The sequence below is a fragment of the Leuciscus leuciscus genome (assembly GCF_965113295.1).
Source record: "Leuciscus leuciscus genome assembly, chromosome: 10".
NCBI lineage: Eukaryota > Metazoa > Chordata > Actinopteri > Cypriniformes > Leuciscidae > Leuciscus > Leuciscus leuciscus.
Genome location: NC_138734.1, coordinates 17,659,983 through 17,679,878, shown reverse-complemented (window position 1 = coordinate 17,679,878; position 19,896 = coordinate 17,659,983). Strand labels below are relative to the sequence as shown.

Genomic DNA, 19,896 nt, shown 5'->3' with positions numbered 1-19,896 from the left:
TTCAGTTTTATGCTGAGGAGCCAAGCCTGAAAAGCTGGTCGCCCCAGCGGGTAGCAGCAGATGTGGCGACGGGACGTACGTCTCCGTTCCCTCCCTCAGGGAACGAGGGTTACCATATGTAACCGAGACGTTCCCTATCGTCCGGTCACTACGACGTACGTCGGGGTGGTCGACGAATAGGAATCCCTACCAAAGCGCCACAGCTGCTGCACCCCATCCAGCGCCCTATGTAAGCCTCCACACCTTCTTGCCTGGAAGGACGATAGGAGAGGGCTTACACCGAGAGTATCCGTCACTGTTGTTCCGTGATAACCCATACAATGAGATTATTGGATAACACTGGGAAAGCGTGCCCGATCTGAGGGAGGGGAACACTGCGGGAGCCACATTCTTAATTAGAGTTATGTGGGAATAGACATATGGACTAACCCGAGGGTTGTACTGCATATGGATAGTGGGTGACTTAGCCCAAGGGAAAGACACAGGCTTCCGTTAGGAGCAGCCGTGGAGAATATACACACATGGGATCCCCGTAGGGTCAACCATGTGGGACCCAGCCTAGACCCGGTTCTCAAGGATTCAGCGGATAAAGGCCTGGCACCGGATGCTCCGCCATGTCCGGCCCGAGGGTGTTGGAGCACTCAACAGGTTTGACTCTAGAGCAATAAGGATGCACAGTAGGGTGCAGCAACCCAACAGAGCCGGTACTCTCAGTGCTTCTACCCGTTTAGGGTGAGAACACTGGAGGACACAGGCTCTACGCGTAGGTTATAGTATCTAGCGAACTTGTTAGGTGTCGCCCAGCCCGCAGCTCTACAGATATCTGTTAGTGAGGAGTCACGTGCCAGCGCCCAGGAGGATGCAACGCCTCTCGTGGAGTGTGCATGCAACCTGAGCGGGCAGGGCACGCCTTGAGCTTGGTAAGCCAATGCGATGGCATCCACTATCCAGTGGGCCATCCTCTGCTTGGAGACAGCCTTTCCCTTCTGCTGGCCTCCGTAACAGACAAAGAGCTGGTCTGAGGTCCTGACGCTTTGAGTTCTGTCCACGTACATACGCAGAGCGCAAATGGGACAGAGCAAAGCCAGGGCTGGGTCTGCCTCCTCCAGGGGCAGCACTTGCAGGTTCACTACCTGATCTCTAAAGGGAGTGGTAGGAACCTTGGGCACATAGCCAGGCCAGGGTCTCAGTACAACATGGTTGCCACCCGGCCCGAACTCTAGGCAGGATTCGTCGACCGAAAACGCTTGCAGGTCCCCAACCCTCTTGATCGAGGCCAGTGCAACCAGCAGCATAATCTTCAAGGAGAGAAGCTTTAAGTTTGCTGACTGCAAGGGCTCAAAGGGAGCATCCTGAAGTGCTCAAAGCACCAGGGAAAGGTCCCAAGAGGGTATGGAGGGGGGACGAGGAGGATTTAAACGTCTCGCCCCCCTAAGGAACCTGACGACCAGGTCGTGCTTTCCAACTGTTTTGCCATCTATGTGGTCATAATATGGTGACATAGCGGCAGCATGGACTTTGAGGGTGGAGGGAGCCTTCGCTCCAACCCTTGCTGCAAGAAGGAAAGCACTGACCCTATCGAACATCTTCGGGGGTCCTCTCTGTGAGAGGAACACCACTCGACAAACAGGTTTCACTTCAAGGCGTACGCACGTCTCGTAGACGGCGCTCGCGCAGAAGTGATGGTGTTAAGTACCTCTGGGGGTAAGTCACCTAGAACCTCCGCGTCCCATCCAGGGACAAGACATCCGGATGCGGGTGCCATAGGGTGCCCCATCTCTGAGTCAGAAGATCCTTCCTCAGAGGAATGGGCCAGGGAGGGACTGTCACGAGGATTATGAGTTCTGGGAACCAAGTCCGGGTGGGCCAATAGGGAGCCACCAGAAGGACCTGCTCCTCGTCCTCCCTGACTTTGCACAGGGTCTGTGCAAGTAGGCTCACTGGGGGAAAATCATATTTGCGGAGGCCCTGGGGCCAGCTGTGTGCCAGTGCGTCCGTGCCGAGTGTTCCCTTGGTCAGGGAGTAAAACAACTGGCAGTGGGAGGTCTCTGAGGAGGCAAACAGGTCTACCTAAGCCTCCCTGAACTCTCTCCAGATCACCTGAACCGCCTGGGGGTGGAGTCGCCATTCTCCCGGGAGCACAGCTCGTGATAGCTCATCGGATACATGGTTGAGCATACCGGGGACATACATGGCTCGAAGCGACCTCAGATGCTTCTGACTCCAGAGGAGGAGATGGTGGGCGAGTTGCGACATGCGACGGGAGCGTAGACCAGCTTGACGGTTGATGTACGCAACGGTCGCAGTGTTTTCTGTACGGACCAGCACGTCTCTGCCCTGTAGAGGCCTCTTTAAGCGGCTCAGAGCAAGACGTGCTTGGTACTGCTAGCAACTCGAGGCAGTTGATGTGCCCATGCAGTTGGGGGCCCGTCCACACCCCTGACACTGCATGCCCGTTGTACGTGGAACCCCAGCCGGTGGCAGAGGCATCTGTGAATACCACAGCATGCCTGGACACCTGTTCCACGGGGACTCCTGCCCGAAGTTACGAGGGGTCTGACCACGGGCTGAAGGTCTGGCGGCACGCCGGTGTGATTGTCACCCGGTGAGTGCCGTGATGTCACGCCCATCTCGGGACTCGGCCGTGAAGCCAGTGCTGAAGTGGTCTCATATGGAGCAGCCCAAGCGGAGTTACCGCTGCTGCTGCTGCTGCCATATGCCCCAGGAGCCTCTGAAAGAATTTCAGTGGGACCGCTGTCCTGCCTTTGAACGTGTTCAAGCAGTTCAGCACCGACTGAGCGCGTTGCTCTGTGAGGCGCGCTGTCTGTGCGACCGAATCCAACTCCATACCGAGAAAAGAGATCCTCTGCACGGGGGAGAGTTTGCTCTTTTCCCAGTTGACCTGAAGACCCAGCTGGCTGAGGTGCATGAGCACAAGGTCCCTGTTTTGGCATAACTGATCTCGAGTGTGCTAGTATGAGCCAGTCATCAAGATAGTTGAGAATGCGAACACCCTGTTCTCTCATGGGAACAAGGGCCCCCTCCCCTCCTCCCCTCCCCTCCTCCCCTCCTCCCCTCCCCTCCCCTCCCCTCCCCTCCCCTCCCCTCCTCCCCTCCCCTCCCCTCCCCTCGTGAAGACATGGGGAGACAGGGACAGCCCGAAGGGCAGGACCTTGTACTGATATGCTCGACCCTCGAACGCAAAGCGCAGAAACGGCCTGTGTCGAGGAAGAATCGAGACATGAAAGTACGCGTCCTTCAGGTTGATCGCTGCAAACCAATCTTGGGGACGGATGCATTTGAAAATGCGTTTCTGCATGAGAATTTTGAACGGTAGCTTGTGAAGGTTCACCACCTGCTCGTAACCCACCACCTTTCTTGGGTACAATGAAGTAGGGACTGTAGTGCCCTGACCTCATATCGGCTGGAGGGACCGGCTCTATCACGTCCTTCGCCAGTAGGACTGTGATCTCCGCGCGCAAAACACGGGCATCGGCTGCTCTCACTGTAGTGGAGTAGATGGCCTGAAACTTGGGGGGACGCTGGACGAACTGAATCGCATAGCCGAGCCTGATGGTCCGAATGAGCCAGCGAGACGGACTGGGGAGCGCTATCCAGGCTCGCAGAGACCGTGCAAGCGGGACCAAAGGGACCGTAGGCGTACCCAGAGTGGGGCAGCGAGGTAGAACACAGGGACTCGGCTCGGGAGGCTCTCTCTGGGAGGCAGCCCGTAGCGGAGTCTGAGTGTGCTGTGCAACACTTACCTGGTTCCACGGGGCAGGAGGTGCAGGAACCAGGTAAGTGTTGCACAGCACACTCAGACTTGAGTTGCGTTCTCGAACTGCACACTGTTGCCTGCTGGCGATAGAAGAGGCGGGTGAGAGTGGTGAGGATTCTCTCCCTCACTGCTCTCCGGGCCCTCTTCGGACCCAGAGATGGAAGAAACTGCTCTTTTATTGAACATTTGGGTACCGCTGGTTTTGAGGCCAGTGGCGGAACAAAAACAAAAGGAAAATAAGGATTTTCCACCCGATGCGGTCATCGTCTGCTGGAGAGCAGTCCCTTCCATCTCTGGGTCGCCCGTCCAAGGGCCGCTTGTTTCTGGCTTTGCCGCCCTTCGTGGCGGGGGCCTGGACGGGCGGGGCGGCCTGCGTTTAGATGGCGGCTGCTGCTGCTGTGCGGGAGCAGGGGCAGATGCAGGAGGCCGCCCTCGGCGACGAGCAGACAGAGGAGCCGCAGGCGGTGGGTTGGAGGCAGCAGCTGGCCATCGCGGCAGGATGTGTTTGATGGCCTCAGTCTGCTTTTGTACAGCCGAGAACTGCTGGGCGAAGTTCTCGACCGCGTCGCCGAAGAGGCCGGTCTGGGACACGGGGGAGTTAAGGAACCGGAGCTTGTCGGTCTCCCTCATGTCAGCCAGACACAGCTAGAGATGGCGTTCCTGGACCACCAAGGTGGACATCGCACGACCCACTGACCGCGCGGTCCGTCGCGATGCGAAGTTCCTGAAGAACTTGGGGATCATGACCACCCTCGTGCATGTCCTTCAGTGCCTTAGCCTGATGGACCTGCAGCAACGCCATGGCGTGCACGGCAAAGGCAGCTTCCCCACAGGCCTTGTAAGCCTTGCCGGTTAACTCCGACGAGTACTTACAGGCCCGGGAAGGAAGACACGGTTCTCCGCGCCAAGTGGAGTTAGGGCACAGTTACATGGCAACAGGCCCGTTCCATTGGCGGGATACGCGTGTATCCCTTAGCCGCCCCGCCATCAAGGGTGGTGAGGGAGGAGGAGCCACCGTAACGGTTTCTGGCAGTAAAAGGTGCTGTCCACGTCCCCGTAAGCTCCTCATGCACTTCCGGGAAGAAAGGCACTGGGGTGGGTTTCTGAGAACCAGTGCGCGCCACCTCGAGATACCAATTGTCCAACCTCGAGGGTTCGGGACACGGTGGAGGATTCCACACGAGCCCGACCCCGTTGGCGGCCCGGGAAAGCATGGCCATCATCTCCGGGTCTGTCTCGGGCACCGCTGACACACCCGAAGGAGGTAGCGGCGCCGAGTCGTCATCCGTGGAGAAGTCTGACCCACCCTCAGATGCAGCAATCGACATCTGGTCTTTGCGGGGAGCCCCAAAGGAGACAACGGTACACACCGCGAGGATGGTCCAGCTCTCTCCAATGGGGGCTCAACTGGCTGCGGAGCATGAGAGGGGTGATGGCTCTTAGGGGGTTGGTTCCCCGAAGGAGACGCGCTCACCGTAATCCTCAGGTCTCCCATGTCACTGCCCGAAGCAACCCTCTGAGGAGGATTGGATCGAGGCAGAGGCACGGGGACTCCGCCCCTTTGCAGGAACGAGAGTCTCGACCGCAGCTTTAATGCCCAGACACATGAGGCAGCGATCGTGACCATCCCGTGAGCCCAGGTAACGACCGCATCCAGAAACACACAGATAGAAAGTCATCTTAAAAAAATAAAAAAATAAATCACCCGCACTGGGAAGGAGAGATCCAGAAAGCCTTTTTTCTCTATAAGTCACACTCTTTGTAGAAGCAACGAAGTGCTTGGCTCCGAAGCAAAAAGCTGAAGTGCAATCGCACCAGCTGCTCGTTAAATACCCGCGCTGCGAGGCTGCACAGCTGATGCAAATGATTGCACGCCAATGTGTATTGGCTTGTTTTAGTTTCACTCGAAGTAGATTGGCCTCTCTAGCGAGATTCCTATTCGTCGATCACCACGACGTACGTCGTAGTGACCGGACGATAGGGAACTATGGATACATGATATCGTCTATTGGCGCAACCCGGCACGGGGGTTTATTGCACATATTTCACACGTATAGTGTGAGCAGTCAAGTCGCAGCTCGACGTTCGGACCGTATAGTGTAAGCACACAAATCCTGAGCTTTGGCTTTACATCGCATGCAATCTACTCGTTCAGTCTGAGTAGGTAACCTTGCTGAAATCACACAGACAGACATCGCACAGATATTAGGCTGCATAGATTAGGTAGTCCGGAACCGGGAACACTTCCTATAACACCTGATGTACTCGCTACATTATAAAAAGAATGGCATCTACGCTAATTTTAGTCTGTCTGTTTATTCCGAGGTCAACTGTAATCAGCCGGACCCAGGCCGTATCCAGATCAGATGGTGGACCTGCACCTAGACACGACCACAACGCATGATGTAGTCAGCCGGATCCGGGCCGGATCCAGATCAGATGGTGGACCTAGACACGACCACAACACATCCTTGATGTGTCGGCAGAGGTTGTCAACTCCAGAGGAGTTGTCAACCCCCGTGGAGGCCTCATCGACACGACAGACTTCTGCTCTGATCCTCAACAAACTCGTCTGCATACGCACGTGATGACTCCAATTTTCAACCAGATGGAACTGTATAGTATTCTGAATGTTCCAATCCAATCTGACTTCTGACCTGTAATGCTGCCTGAATCATAATCATACACTTTTCGTTCCTTCGTTGGCCAGAGGAGAACTGGCCCCCTGACTGAGCCTGGTTTCTCCCAAGGTTTTTTTCTCCATTCTGTCACCTGATGGAGTTTTGGTTCCTTGCCACTGTCGCCTTTTTCGCCTTTCTTTGCCTTTGTCGCCATTGGCTTTGGGCTTGCTTAGTTGGGGACATTTAATTTAAAATTCAACAATATTATTGATCTGCCTGCATTGACACCATTATAATAAACTGAACTGAGCTGGATGATGACATCACAGTTTTCTCCAGAGCTATATATATATATATATATATGTATATACAGTATATATATGTATATACAAAATATATATATATATATATATATATATATATATATATATATATATATATATATATATATATATATATACAGTATATATATGTATATACAATATATATATATATATATTTTGTATATACATATATATACTGTATATATATATATATATTTTGTATATACATATATATACTGTATATATATATATATATATATATATATATATATATATAATATGTATGTATGTATGTATATACAGTATATGTATATATATATATATATATATATATATATATATATATATACAGTATATATATATATATATATATATATATATATATATATATATACAGTATATATATATATATATATATATATATATATATATATACACTCACCTAAAGGATTATTAGGAACACCTGTTCAATTTCTCATTAATGCAATTATCTAATCAACCAATCACATGGCAGTTGCTTCAATGCATTTAGGGGTGTGGTCCTGGTCAAGACAATCTCCTGAACTCCAAACTGAATGTCAGAATGGGAAAGAAAGGTGATTTAAGCAATTTTGAGCGTGGCATGGTTGTTGGTGCCAGATGGGCCGGTCTGAGTATTTCACAATCTGCTCAGTTACTGGGATTTTCGCGCACAACCATTTCTAGGGTTTACAAAGAATGGTGTGAAAAGGGAAAAACATCCAGTATTCGGCAGTCCTGTGGGCGAAAATGCCTTGTTGATGCTAGAGGTCAGAGGAGAATGGGCTGACTGATTCAAGCTGATAGAAGAGCAACTTTGACTGAAATAACCACTCGTTACAACCGAGGTATGCAGCAAAGCATTTGTGAAGCCACAACACGCACAACCTTGAGGCGGATGGGCTACAACAGCAGAAGACCCCACCGGGTACCACTCATCTCCACTACAAATCGTAAAAAGAGGCTACAATTAGCACGAGCTCACCAAAATTGGACAGTTGAAGACTGGAAAAATGTTGCCTGGTCTGATGAGTCTCGATTTCTGTTGAGACATTCAGATGGTAGAGTCAGAATTTGGCGTAAACAGAATGAGAACATGGATCCATCATGCCTTGTTACCACTGTGCAGGCTGGTGGTGGTGGTGTAATGGTGTGGGGGATGTTTTCTTGGCACACTTTAGGCCCCTTAGTGCCAATTGAGCATCGTTTAAATGCCACGGCCTACCTGAGCATTGTTTCTGACCATGTCCATCCCTTTATGACCACCATGTACCCATCCTCTGATGGCTACTTCCAGCAGGATAATGCACCATGTCACAAAGCTCGAATCATTTCAAATTGGTTTCTTGAACATGACAATGAGTTCACTGTACTAAAATGGCCCCCACAGTCACCAGATCTCAACCCAATAGAGCAGGGGTCATCAACTATATTTGTCCAAGGGCCAGAATTTTTCTCTGCAGACACCGTAAGGGCCAGATACTCGTATATAAAATAAAATTTTAATTGTATCCTAAGTAATATGTTATTATTTTATATACTAATTCTCATTCCAAATTTCTGTTATTTTTTACATATTACCTGTACTGCAGCAAGCCACCAGGGGGCAATAGCGATATTTTAGGCTTCATATTTGTGAGGCTGTCAAGCTGTCCATCACTGTCACATGCAGGTCGTAGTTTGTGGAGAACACTAGAAAAAAGGCCATCTGAATATATTTGAATGAAAAATGGCACTCTCAAAGAGCCTTAAGCGGAAAGTTGATTCAGAGAACCGTAGTTTTAATGAAGAATGGACTGATAAGTACATATTCATAGTGCCTACTTTTAGAAATGCTGTACCTGTGTGCCTCATTTGCAACGAAACTGTCGCTGTCGCTAAAGAGTACAATCTGAGGCGTCACCACAGCACAAAGCATGCAAGCTTCAAGGAGTCTTATCCTGAACAGTCAGAGGCCCGTCGGAGAAAAGTTGCTGCTTTGAAATCTCAGTACTCCCATGCCAGCGGAATTATTAACCGAACTTCAACTGAGCAAGAGAGGGCAACAAGTGCGTCTCTGCAGGCTGCCTGGGTACTCTCCAGGCATAACAAGCCATTTACCGATGCTGATGTTTTTAAGGAGTGCATGGTGGCTGTTTTGGAGGAACTTGCCACTGACAAATCTACGGACAGGATAATTGCGTCTGTTAAGCAAATACCTCTGTCTGCTAAAACTGCTGTTCGCCGTGTCAATGTTTTGGCAGAGGATGTCCAGCGACTTGTAATTGATGAGATCAAAGAAGCCAGATACCTATCGCTGGCTATTGATGAGTCCACCGACAATACTGACATTTCCCAAATGTGCGTTTTCGTCAGATATTTTGATGGCAAATATTTCAAAGAGGAGCTGCTGGCCTTGATTCCACTGGAGGGCCTGACAACTGGCGCTATTATCTTTGGTAAGCTGGAGGAACTATTTCAAAAGCATGGACTGTCATTTGAAAAAGTCAACCTGGTTGTCACAGATGGTGCTCCTGCCATGATTGGCAGAAACAGGGGAGTAGTGAGCAGAATTAAGGCTGTCGCTCCCAGCATTAACGCACTTCACTGTCTCATTCACCAAAGCGTGCTGTGCGCAAAATTAAGTGGCGATCTTAAAGAGGTTATGGACAAAACAATGAAAATAATTAACTTCATCAGGGGGAATTCAAGCACACAGCACCGTCTATTCCGAAAATTTGTGCAGGAATCTGAAGCCTCTCATGATGACCTCTTACTCCACAACGACGTGCGCTGGCTCAGTAAGGGCAAAGCACTGGAGCGTTTCGTTGAACTCAGGGATCAAGTTGTGGATTTTTTTATGCAAAGTCAATCAAAAGCGGCAGCTGACCACCTGCGCATCATTCGAGACACAGAATACATGTGCAACGTTGCATTTTTAACGGACATATTTTCCCATTTGAACGCACTAAATTTACAACTAATGATGTTTTATTAACAAGGTTCGGGAGGAGCACGTTCAGATAATTAACACAAGTGGAAAGCACTCAGCAATCAATGGTAAGAGGTGCATATATACTCCACAGTCTCACCTCATTCCATTGACAGTTTTTGCAGCATCCCTCCACCACCCCTTCTCCACACTTCTAGTCCTAAAAACACTTACATACGGGGGGAGCACTCTGGGTTCGGGCCGAACTCCGAGCTCGGAGCCCTCCCTCCGGACAGCACGCCAAATACGCATTAAACTTACCCCTTCAAATTATATGTAAGTGTGAACTCGTGAACAGGGGAAAGAAAAACCTGTGGTGCATATGGTGGAAAAACTTGATGCCTTTGGAAACAAACTTGATCTTTTCCACGAAGATTTGTTGTCGGGGAGGCTGCTGCACTTTAGCACACTTAAGACAGTGGGTCACAGCAAGGTCACAGAGAACATGAAGACATTTATCACACAGCTGAGGGAAAATTTCTCTGCCAGATTTGATGACTTTGCCATTCCCAGGGATGTCATTGGATTTGTGCGTGACCCGTTCATTATCAGCCCAGGTGGAGAATTCTCCGCTAATGTGAGGAAGGTGATGCCACTGGACGAGGCGGCTATTCAAAGTGAACTGATTGACATCCAGGCCGCTGGTGACATGAAGGCAGCTCTCCGTGGTGCTGAAAGCTTGAGCGCCTTTTGGGTGGCTTGTCCCCAAGAGTACGACACACTGAAGACATTGGCCATGTATGTGCTCACCATGTTCGGGTCAACATACACCTGTGAAGCTGCGTTCTCAAAAATGAACTCTATAAAAACGCATGAGAGGAACCGACTGTCAAACCAGTCTTTGGAGGACTGCTTGCGCATAAGCCTGACAGCTGTCAAGCCCGATGTCAAAGAGATAGTGTCGAAGGGGAAATGTAACTTCTCCCATTAAGCAAACGTAAGTATTTTAGTCTGATATTTTCTCGGTTTTACTTTATTTGTGTTTATTTGTTGGATCACAGGCTACTTTAATTGTATGTAAATAGTAGCATTTCTAATAACTGAGGCCTGTCGCTTTTATTTGTCATTAGAACTATTTGCTGATGTGCAAGGTTTGCAATTACCATGTTCTTCTCTGTTATGTTGATGGTTGTTATTGAGACACCGCAATTGTGCGCAAATCCCAGGCGAGGAAAATTTTGAAATTTGTGAAAAAATGAGCACGTGAAACAATAAAAGATGTTCAATGAGAGCAACGCGTTTATCGTCATTCTTGATTGAAGGCAGGCTATGGCACAAGCTACTTTTCAGAAGGTGTTTTTTCCCATTAGATTTCAAAATAAATAAATATGGAAACATACTTTTTCCTCTTACAAGGCTATTCCTGAATTCAGTATTATTCTGGGGGCCGGATGGAAATCTCTGGCGGGCCGGATTTGGCCCGCGGGCCGCCAGTTGACGTTGCATGTTGCATGCATGCAATAGAGCATCTTTGGGATGTGGTGGAACGGGAGCTTCGTGCCCTGGATGTGCATCCCACAAATCTTCATCAACTGCAAGATGCTATCCTATCAATATGGGCTAACATTTCTAAAGAATGCTTTCAGCACCTTGTTGAATCAATGCCACGTAGAATTAAGGCAGTTCTGAAGGCGAAAGGGGGTCAAACACAGTATTAGTATGGTGTTCCTAATAATCCTTTAGGTGAGTGTATATATATATATATATTCATGAATGAATGAAATTAATTAATAACTTTTCTCTCTTTTTTTACAACAAAATGAAACATCACTGAACTTACTTAAGCTGGACTGTGACACTATTTTCTTCTGGAAACAAACTTTGTTGCATTATTTTCCTGTTATCTCTGTAAAGTTGCTTTGAAACAATCTGTATTGTAAAAAGCGCTATATAAATAAAGGTGACCTGACAGTGTATGCCCGCCTTTAGTCTACTCTTTGTCTTGTAGCCACTCACATCTTGGTACTCCTGGTCCAGGTATGTGTTGTTCATGATATTTTCTGAGAAACCAATTCTTTCTCTGATTGCTCGGGCCTGCAGTAAGGAAGAGTAAAGAAGCAACCTTTTTTAAGGTAGCTAATACATTTAATGGATCTGAGGCAATCTTTTTATTTCTTTAAAGACCAAATTTTCTATGGAACGAGCTTTCAAAGTTACCCTTTATTCTCAGTATAATTTCAAGTCTTTGTTGTTTATTGATCAGCAGTGATTATATAGTATCATTAAGCTTAAACTTTAAACATAGAACTGAAAATAAGCCTCACCTTCTCCTCTGCAGCTTTCTTTGTTTCAGCGTCCATCCAGGCTAGATCATACAGATTGCTCACAAATACCTCTCTGATGTTAGTGATCATCTCATCCATCTGAGCAAATCACAGAGAAGGACATAATGAGACACCATTTTGCCACAGAAATTCCATAAACACTCTGGTTGGGTATTGTTTAGTAGGTTGTGCTCATTCGGTTTTAAGATAGGAGTAATAAATGTGGGCAATTTATACTGCATTGCATTTGTACATCCCAAGGATCAACAGGCACTATTTAGTAAGTCTATTGCAAAGGAGCAACAAGATATATATGATACAATAATAAATAGCAAACAGGTTAAACCAATTTTTGTAGGCTTTCAAGGTATTCAAAGAAAGTCCAAGCTTTCATGTGATTCTGACAGGTAGCTAGTATGCAGGCCAAGAGTTTAGTGGAAGGTCTAATCTATGACGAGGAAAGCAAATGTATCCTAACATTTCTCAAAAGTATGAACCGTTTTCTTTATCACCTATTTAAAGCCAATGGCCTGTGCATAAACAGCAAAACTGTGCATCTATTATGTATATGTTTGACAATAATACAAAAAATGGAAAAAGAATCAGCTATCTGTAACCAATTTTCACACTCTGCATGATGGATTTATTTTAACTTGAACTTACAAGACATCTCGCTCTCTCATTTATAAAACTGGCAGACTAAGAGACCACTGATAGGTGGATAGTAACAAAGTACATTTACTTGAGTACCGTACTTAAGTACACTTTTTGAGTATCTGTACTTTGAGTATTATTTTTTTTCTGGAAACATTTTACTTTAACTTGACTACATTTGAAAGACAAATATTGTACTTTTTACTCCACTACATTTGTGTCAAGGTCCTTCAGTAGAAAGTGTAATGTCAGTCAGGGGATGATTTTGTTTGCATTTTGGTTGGAAATTAAAGTCAGTGTGACGTTAGAACCCGACTGATATTGGATTCTGACATCAACCTGATTTTCATTTTCAACGTTGGGTTTGGTCTTCTAAATGCAAATTTTGTCATTGTTTTGGTGCACTCTAGCTTATAGATAACAGTAAGGCTAACATATTCATACTAAAAGCCAAAAAACTTTAAATAGGTAACTATTTGAGGGAACAGCCATTTGGGTGTCTGAAACCATTGTGGACGTTATTGGGTGCACTTATTCAATCTCACATTCAATCCCACTACTAGAACTGTGTTCTAGAAATAAATGTGATATTGATATGAGGGTAGGTATGCAGGCATAGATTCAGAGGCATAAGGTACTCTAAGTATTACATAGAACAATGCAACAATATTAAAACAATGCATTGACATTTATTTTTTACTTTTGATACTTAAGTACTTAAGTCTTTACAACTTTTACTTGTAACGGAGTAATATTTGACCAGTAGTATCTGTACTTTCACTCAAGTAAGGAAGTTGTGTACTTTGTCCACCTCTAGCCGACTGAATGTTGTTCCCATTACTTCTAGATAGACTCCTGGACAGATAGACACTGCTGTATCAGGCTAATTATTGGCATATATTTCATGTGAGTATCTGTAACGTTATCCTGGTGACCACAAACCCACTGGCACGACATGGATGTAAAGAGTGATTTGTGGGAGGGTAGCGGTCACCTGATCAGGCACACACACCCACAAGTCCACATACTAATGCTTGCTGTTATGCATGTGCTTATGGAGAAGAGTACGGTCATAAAACCAAATGCTGCTGATGTGCCAAAAACACAAACGTCATCAAGCAAGCTGATATTCATCAAATTACACAGCACATCCTGTACATGAAATGATTGTACACATGAGATTATTGCATTTGGTAATGGTCTCAGTCAAAATGGTCTCAGTCCACACTAGCGTTTTTAAGCATTTTCCAAAAGTTTCTCATCCACACTGAAATGTTGGAAAATGCTAAATTCACCTTACAGCGCATGCATAAACCCTCATAAAAGCTCACCGGGATGATACAGACATAAAGCATAATCAAGTTATCACGCAATTCTTCTGGCAGGATCATTTTATTTAGCAAAATATCTCCCATTCACTGATGCATCCAGGTCACACTCACTCACCATTATATGTTTGGTCTAAAACGCAACTGCTCCGCAGGACAGGAAATGCAAGTGAATTTTTTGTCATCTTTGCAGGACTGTGATATGAAGACTGTGCAAAGTAACATATTTTAGCAACTGAGTGAAAGTAAAATGCACATAACATTAAGTGTCTTTAACTACTATGTGGTTACATAAAAATGAAGGCTACTTATTGTGTTGATGTTGTATGGTAAAACACTTGCTGCTACTGAGGTGGGGTTGCAGGTAAGGTTTGGGACAGGTTTAGTGGTATGAGTAGGTTTAAGGCTGAGATATAAGGGAAGGGAAATGTCAACAGTATAATTAAAGCTGTATTTACAGAAATTATTTACAGATGTAACTGCATGGAGGTAATAATAATAATATAAGAACAATGTAAAACATGTATGTACATAATGTGCATTGTATCAAATTATTAATTTAAAGGTGACCTATTATGCCCAGTTTCACATGATGTAATATAAATCTCTGTTGTCCTCAGAATTTGTCTGTGAAGCTTCAGCTCAAAATACCACCCAGATTGTTTTATTATAGCTTGTCAAAGTTGCCCCTTTTTGGGTGTTAGAGAAAAAGCTCTGTTTTTTTTTGTCCCTTTAGATGCAAATGAGCTGCTGCTCCCCGCCCCCGTTCAGACGACGGCCGATCCTTTGCATGTGCTTCGGATACTATGGGAACAACATAACAGCCTAATTTCTCCCAGGAAAAATGTCAATAATACCCAGTAGCGGAGTGCAGCCTTAGACGTTTGAACTGGAGTCAGTCACAAATGGAGAGACTCAGGAAGAGGCTGCAACTTGTTAGACTTGGACATTTCTGAATGGTTAGTGGATACATTTATGTAGTTGTTGTGTAGTTACATTGATTCATCTCATCGACTAACCTGTACCGTCATGTTAATCTGTTGTATAGGTGCTTGTGTGTGAACTGTATTAGGATGCACACAGAGCCAGAAAATATATGCTGCATGGAGATAGAGCAGGTCTCGTTTTGTTTACGGTTATAATGTCGGAATGCTGCTTCTCACTCACGGCGGGATCTAGTGCAGATTGTCACCAGTTGTGGGCAGGGTTTCCCTACTCTTATGTAGGAGTAAGGGGAAATTTGAAACAGCTTGTTGTGAGAGATTGATAAGGATATATGGGGATTATAAAAAAAGTATTGGGTGGATTTTTACCATTATAGGCTGGTAGTTTACACACACTGTGGACACACATCTGGACACACACTCAAACACCTTATAAAAGTGCATAATAGGTCCCCTTTAAATGTTACTAAATAATACTAGTTAAATAAGTTGACATACAGTAGTTGCAAAGTTACTTATAGTCAGTAGAATGTCTGTTGGGGGACTAATTCTTTAAGAGTTAGTTGACATGCAGTTGCAAAGTTACTTATAGTTAGTAGAATGTCGAGAGTGGACTATTGAATTAAAGTTTTACCAAATAATCAATCAAAATCTAAAGAACACTAATCTGCCTGTTTATTTATTTATTACTATTATTTTTTTAAATGATGAGAATTCTACAAATAAAGTGTTTCTTTAAAGGAAGGGTAGGCAATTCCGGAGAGGCTAGCAATAACAAACTAGTTTTGAAAGCACAAGATCCCACCCTCCTTTCAGAGTGAACTCCAAAGCTACGCCTCATTCAAAACACAACCAGAGCAGAGGCTACAAAGCGTCACGAGCACATAACATTACAATAATAATAAACGTAAACAACTTACAGAGCTCTACTTGTACCACCTAACTGCTGCAGATCATTTGATAGTGTTAACATAGAAACACATAAGTCTGAGGATTCGAATAGCTCCGGGTAGAACGTCACAAGTTGCCATCTTGTAATTACGGTTACGACATGCCGTGAAGGCAGGAAAAGCTGGTTATTTTGGTTCAGGAGGAACTGTAAAAGGCAGGTGCTGTTTGTTGAAGAAGTCAGTGAAGAGCATATGAGATATGTGAAATATGAGGCATAATGTATAGGGAAAAAAGTAAATATCACTTGTGATCAGAATAAAGATATTGGTCATCATTTCCAGTCAAATAGTAATTGTCAATTAATGCAAACAGAAAAAAATGTATATATGTATATGTATATATATATATATATATATATATATATATATATATAAACTGTTTGTATTTAGGCTACAAACATGCTATATAAAAGGATGTTTAAAATGTCATTTCCATGACAGAAACTGTGCTATGAAAAATTGAGTGTAAATGACTTAGTGAGTGTAAAAATAGTTAAGTAGTTTTAATAATGTCTTCATTTTCCTATTCATTCCCCCCACCCCACACACACACACAGTGTAGGGTGCTACCATGTGCATGTGGTGGGCTTGAGGCCAGAAGAGTCCAGTGATTAATGGAGTGTTAGAGAGTGTGTTTTATGACAGGTGGCATTGGTGCACTGCTCAGCTGTTCTTATGCATATGAGGAAATGGACCCGACTCAAGTCATCCCACACAGGACTGATATTATGTACAAACACACAAGCACATCCAGAAACCATTATAGGACCCACACAGACATACACTGCATGCCCACACAGCTCACCATATCTTTGCTATCTCCAGCAAAGGCTTCCTCCACGTACAATCTCCCCACAGCATTCTCCATGTTGTTGTTCACATAGATGGCACACTGTCTCCAAACTGCTGCTTCAGATGTAGTCCCATAGATAGCCTAAGAGAAGTAGGATAAAGAGCATAAATGTTTTTAAAAATATGACAGTTAATTCACAGTTTGAATCAAATTTTTTTGGTCTTTACCTTTCTGAAAGCTTTTCTGGTTTCCCTGTATTGCCTGCTTAAACCAACCACCAGATTCATAACAAAACGCCACACCAGGTAGTTCTGCATGTCCCTGCACATACAATCACTTGGTTTATACTGTATATTTTTAATTTGTCTAGTGAATTCAGGGAGCCCAGTTATAGAAGTAGTTCCCTTTCGAGTGGAACTCAATGCTGCATTATGACGTTAACACTATGGGAACACTTCTGTGTGAGCCGGTGTCTGAAGCACGTGTGGAAAACAAGCCAATCACATTGGCCAAAGAAAGATCATGTGACGTAACATCAGTGCGCCATGAAGACCATAAATAGACGCCCGAAAAACTTGTCATCAGCTTCTTTGTCTCCAGGAAGCCGTTTGTTTACGTGTGTCACAATGGAAAGTCCATTGTGTGTGTTAGAAGTAAACGAAAAAAGAATCTAAGTTTGTCTGCAGTCAATGTTTGTTGTGAAAGATCAAGCCACGGCATCAGACAAGCAATATAAGCAGTGTGTTCCGCCATGCCCCCACTTTCTTATAAGGAGTGACAAACATGATCTGTGTGTGATATGATTAGGAGCGGAGCATGCTAGATCTTCTCTCGGGGGAGGCGATTGCACTCACTGTGAGAAATTCACTTTGAGGAAGCTCCGCTCATGTCCAGCTCTCTTCTTGAGGGATGGGAGTCACCAGTCTGTGCCCTGTGGTTAGGGTCCCACATCTGCCAAGGCGGCGTGTCAACTTTAATCATGAGGTTTAAAGATGGATCTGGTGGATGCTCTGTCCTTTCCCCTTGCTGCTGTTAGAGGTGGTTACTCGAGCGGTAGAGAAACTTTGTATTGAATGGCCAGAAGTGAAAACGCAAAACAAGAAAAGTAAGCTATATGAGTACTTTCTCACTAGTGGTCAGGGACATCAGCCCCATAAATATCTGCCATTTTTTCCAGATCTCCACACTGAGGGGTCAAGGTCTTGAAACAACCCATACTCGGCTTGTATCAATACTCCCTCGACGTTACGTCACCTGACCTTTCTCTGGCCAATGTGATGGCTTGTTTTCCACACAATGCAACATCTCGTTCCCTCTCAGAGAACCGTTACATGCGTCAAAATGTACAATTCTTAGTTTTTTTTACAGAATGTTTCAGTGTTCTTAATAAATGAACCGTGCACATTATTTTTTATTTATTCATGTGTACTCATGATCTTTAATCAAAAATATTAATGTCCCCTTCCCCTCGCAATGACATGAGCAAGGACTGGGAATTAAGATTTTCCAATGGCCAGATGAGTTTTAAAACCTCTCCTCGAGCAAACTGTCCCTTACATGAAACAAATGCTGCAATTAGCAAATGACATCGATGTCCTGATGGACAAAATCAGGCCTTGTCCCATATTAAGTTGCTTCACTCAGATACATAAAAATATGTAAAAAAAAAAAAAAGAAGAAAAAAAAGTTTTCGTTCCATGCTGACTTTAAAAAGTGTTTCAGATTGCTTCTGATTCATTTGTCAAGGTTAGCACATTGTATTGTAGGATACAGCATTTCATACAGTGTATCCTGCACATTTAGGAAATTTAGTAGCCCATGCTGATATTCCATGTATAAAGAAAATTTGCAAGCACAGTATGCATATTGCATTCTAGAAATATAATATAATATAGTGTGGTTGTGTTCTATAGCAACATTTTAAAAGCATATTCCAGACTAGAGCACTAGATAGAAAACTGTGCATGCAGTGAACTACCTCTTTGTGTACTTGGCAAGAACAGGGTTGAGCCTCTTAAAGTAATTTGGGGCGTACACAATAACCTCCTCACTGTCTGTAATAGGAACACCAACTGTATCCATGATCTTGTTAGTAAAGAGCGTCCAGTTGAACACCTGAATAGGAGCAGTGCAGAACAAAATCTGTTATTTCATTTATATGAAGATAAGAAAAATAATACTGTTCATTAAAGATCAAATTATACATATTATAGGAAAACTCCATAGATGTTTATAAGGAATTGTATGCAGTAGCATAGGAGGTAACACTTTTTTTTCTTTTTCTTTTTTCTTCTTCTTTTTTACCCTGGAATCAAAGTCCAGGGTGAAGTTGTTGTTCATGGTCTCCAGAGGCACTTTGTTATAAAGCAGAACCGGGTTGTTTCTGTCCTCTGGTGTGTCTGTGGCCTATGACGACAGGGAGAGCATGGATTTCAGTGCATTTCCTGGGATGCAAGGAGATTCAACAGGTTTTTGTCCAGTTTTCTTCTGCCATTCCAGTCCCTCCACTTTATATATACACAGCAGCCCAATCCCCTAATACTATAAGTTTTTTGTTGTTGTTGTTTCTTGCCATTGCTTCAATAGATAATCAAATCTAGGACATGTAACCTTGCTGTGTACACTCCTCTGAACCAAATCCACTGCTGTTGCATAAATCCATATGCCACCATTGTGATTTTTACTGTGCATGAGCATTTAACTGTATTTGTATTGTCAAGAATGTCTCAGCAGCAGTGTGGGTCTGACTTAAGCTCCAACACAAATGACTAGGCCTGTAATACATACTGTGTAAACTGAATAGGAATGAGCTCACTATCATAAAAGGTAAAAACCTCACCAGGAACACTGAGGGAAACATGGCAGTGATGTTTACCAAAGTTGTGCTGTACAGCCACTCTAGCAAATTGTTTCAGTGTGGAGCACAAACACAAAATATGGGTGAAGCAAAGAAACACACTGTTCCTTGGGCAAGTACAATAAAGTTTCAAGTAACTCCCTATTATTTTCCAGATTTAGCTTTATAAAAGCTCAAATGTTTTCAAATGTTCAAATGGTACTGTATTTATACTGTATTTAAAATAAAATAAAATCAAACAAATTGTAATGGTCCCTCTCTTTCTAATAGAGTTTTATTCCAATCTTTGTAATATTCAATTGAACCTCAAAACCTTGTTTTTCTAGCCCATGGATTTACATATGTTAACACCACATGGTCAAAAGTTTGTGGACACCTGAACATCATATGTGTCA

At 44.5% G+C, this 19,896-nt stretch overlaps 1 protein-coding gene and 1 long non-coding RNA gene across 11 annotated transcripts in view; one reads left to right on the top strand and one right to left on the bottom strand.

Moving 5' to 3' along the window:
• LOC309508356 (neprilysin-like) overlaps positions 1 to 19,896 on the bottom strand; it is a 159,058-nt gene that overhangs the window by 44,337 nt on the left and 94,825 nt on the right. For 9 of the 10 annotated variants that reach the window (XR_014209446.1, XM_082182953.1, XM_082182946.1 and 6 more), the window contains 6 exons: positions 18,949 to 19,050; positions 18,623 to 18,759; positions 16,872 to 16,965; positions 16,657 to 16,785; positions 11,976 to 12,074; positions 11,668 to 11,745 (listed from right to left, as the gene is read on the bottom strand). Coding sequence is in view for 9 of the 10 variants with exons in the window: in XM_082182953.1 (XP_082039079.1) it covers positions 11,668 to 11,745; positions 11,976 to 12,074; positions 16,657 to 16,785; positions 16,872 to 16,965; positions 18,623 to 18,759; positions 18,949 to 19,050 (639 nt within the window). In the remaining variant the exon portion in view is untranslated. The remainder of the gene's footprint in view (positions 1 to 11,667; positions 11,746 to 11,975; positions 12,075 to 16,656; positions 16,786 to 16,871; positions 16,966 to 18,622; positions 18,760 to 18,948; positions 19,051 to 19,896) is intronic. The other variant, XM_082182952.1, reaches the window with a different exon arrangement.
• LOC309508536 overlaps positions 1 to 19,896 on the top strand; it is a 166,443-nt gene that overhangs the window by 77,157 nt on the left and 69,390 nt on the right. The window lies entirely within an intron of this gene.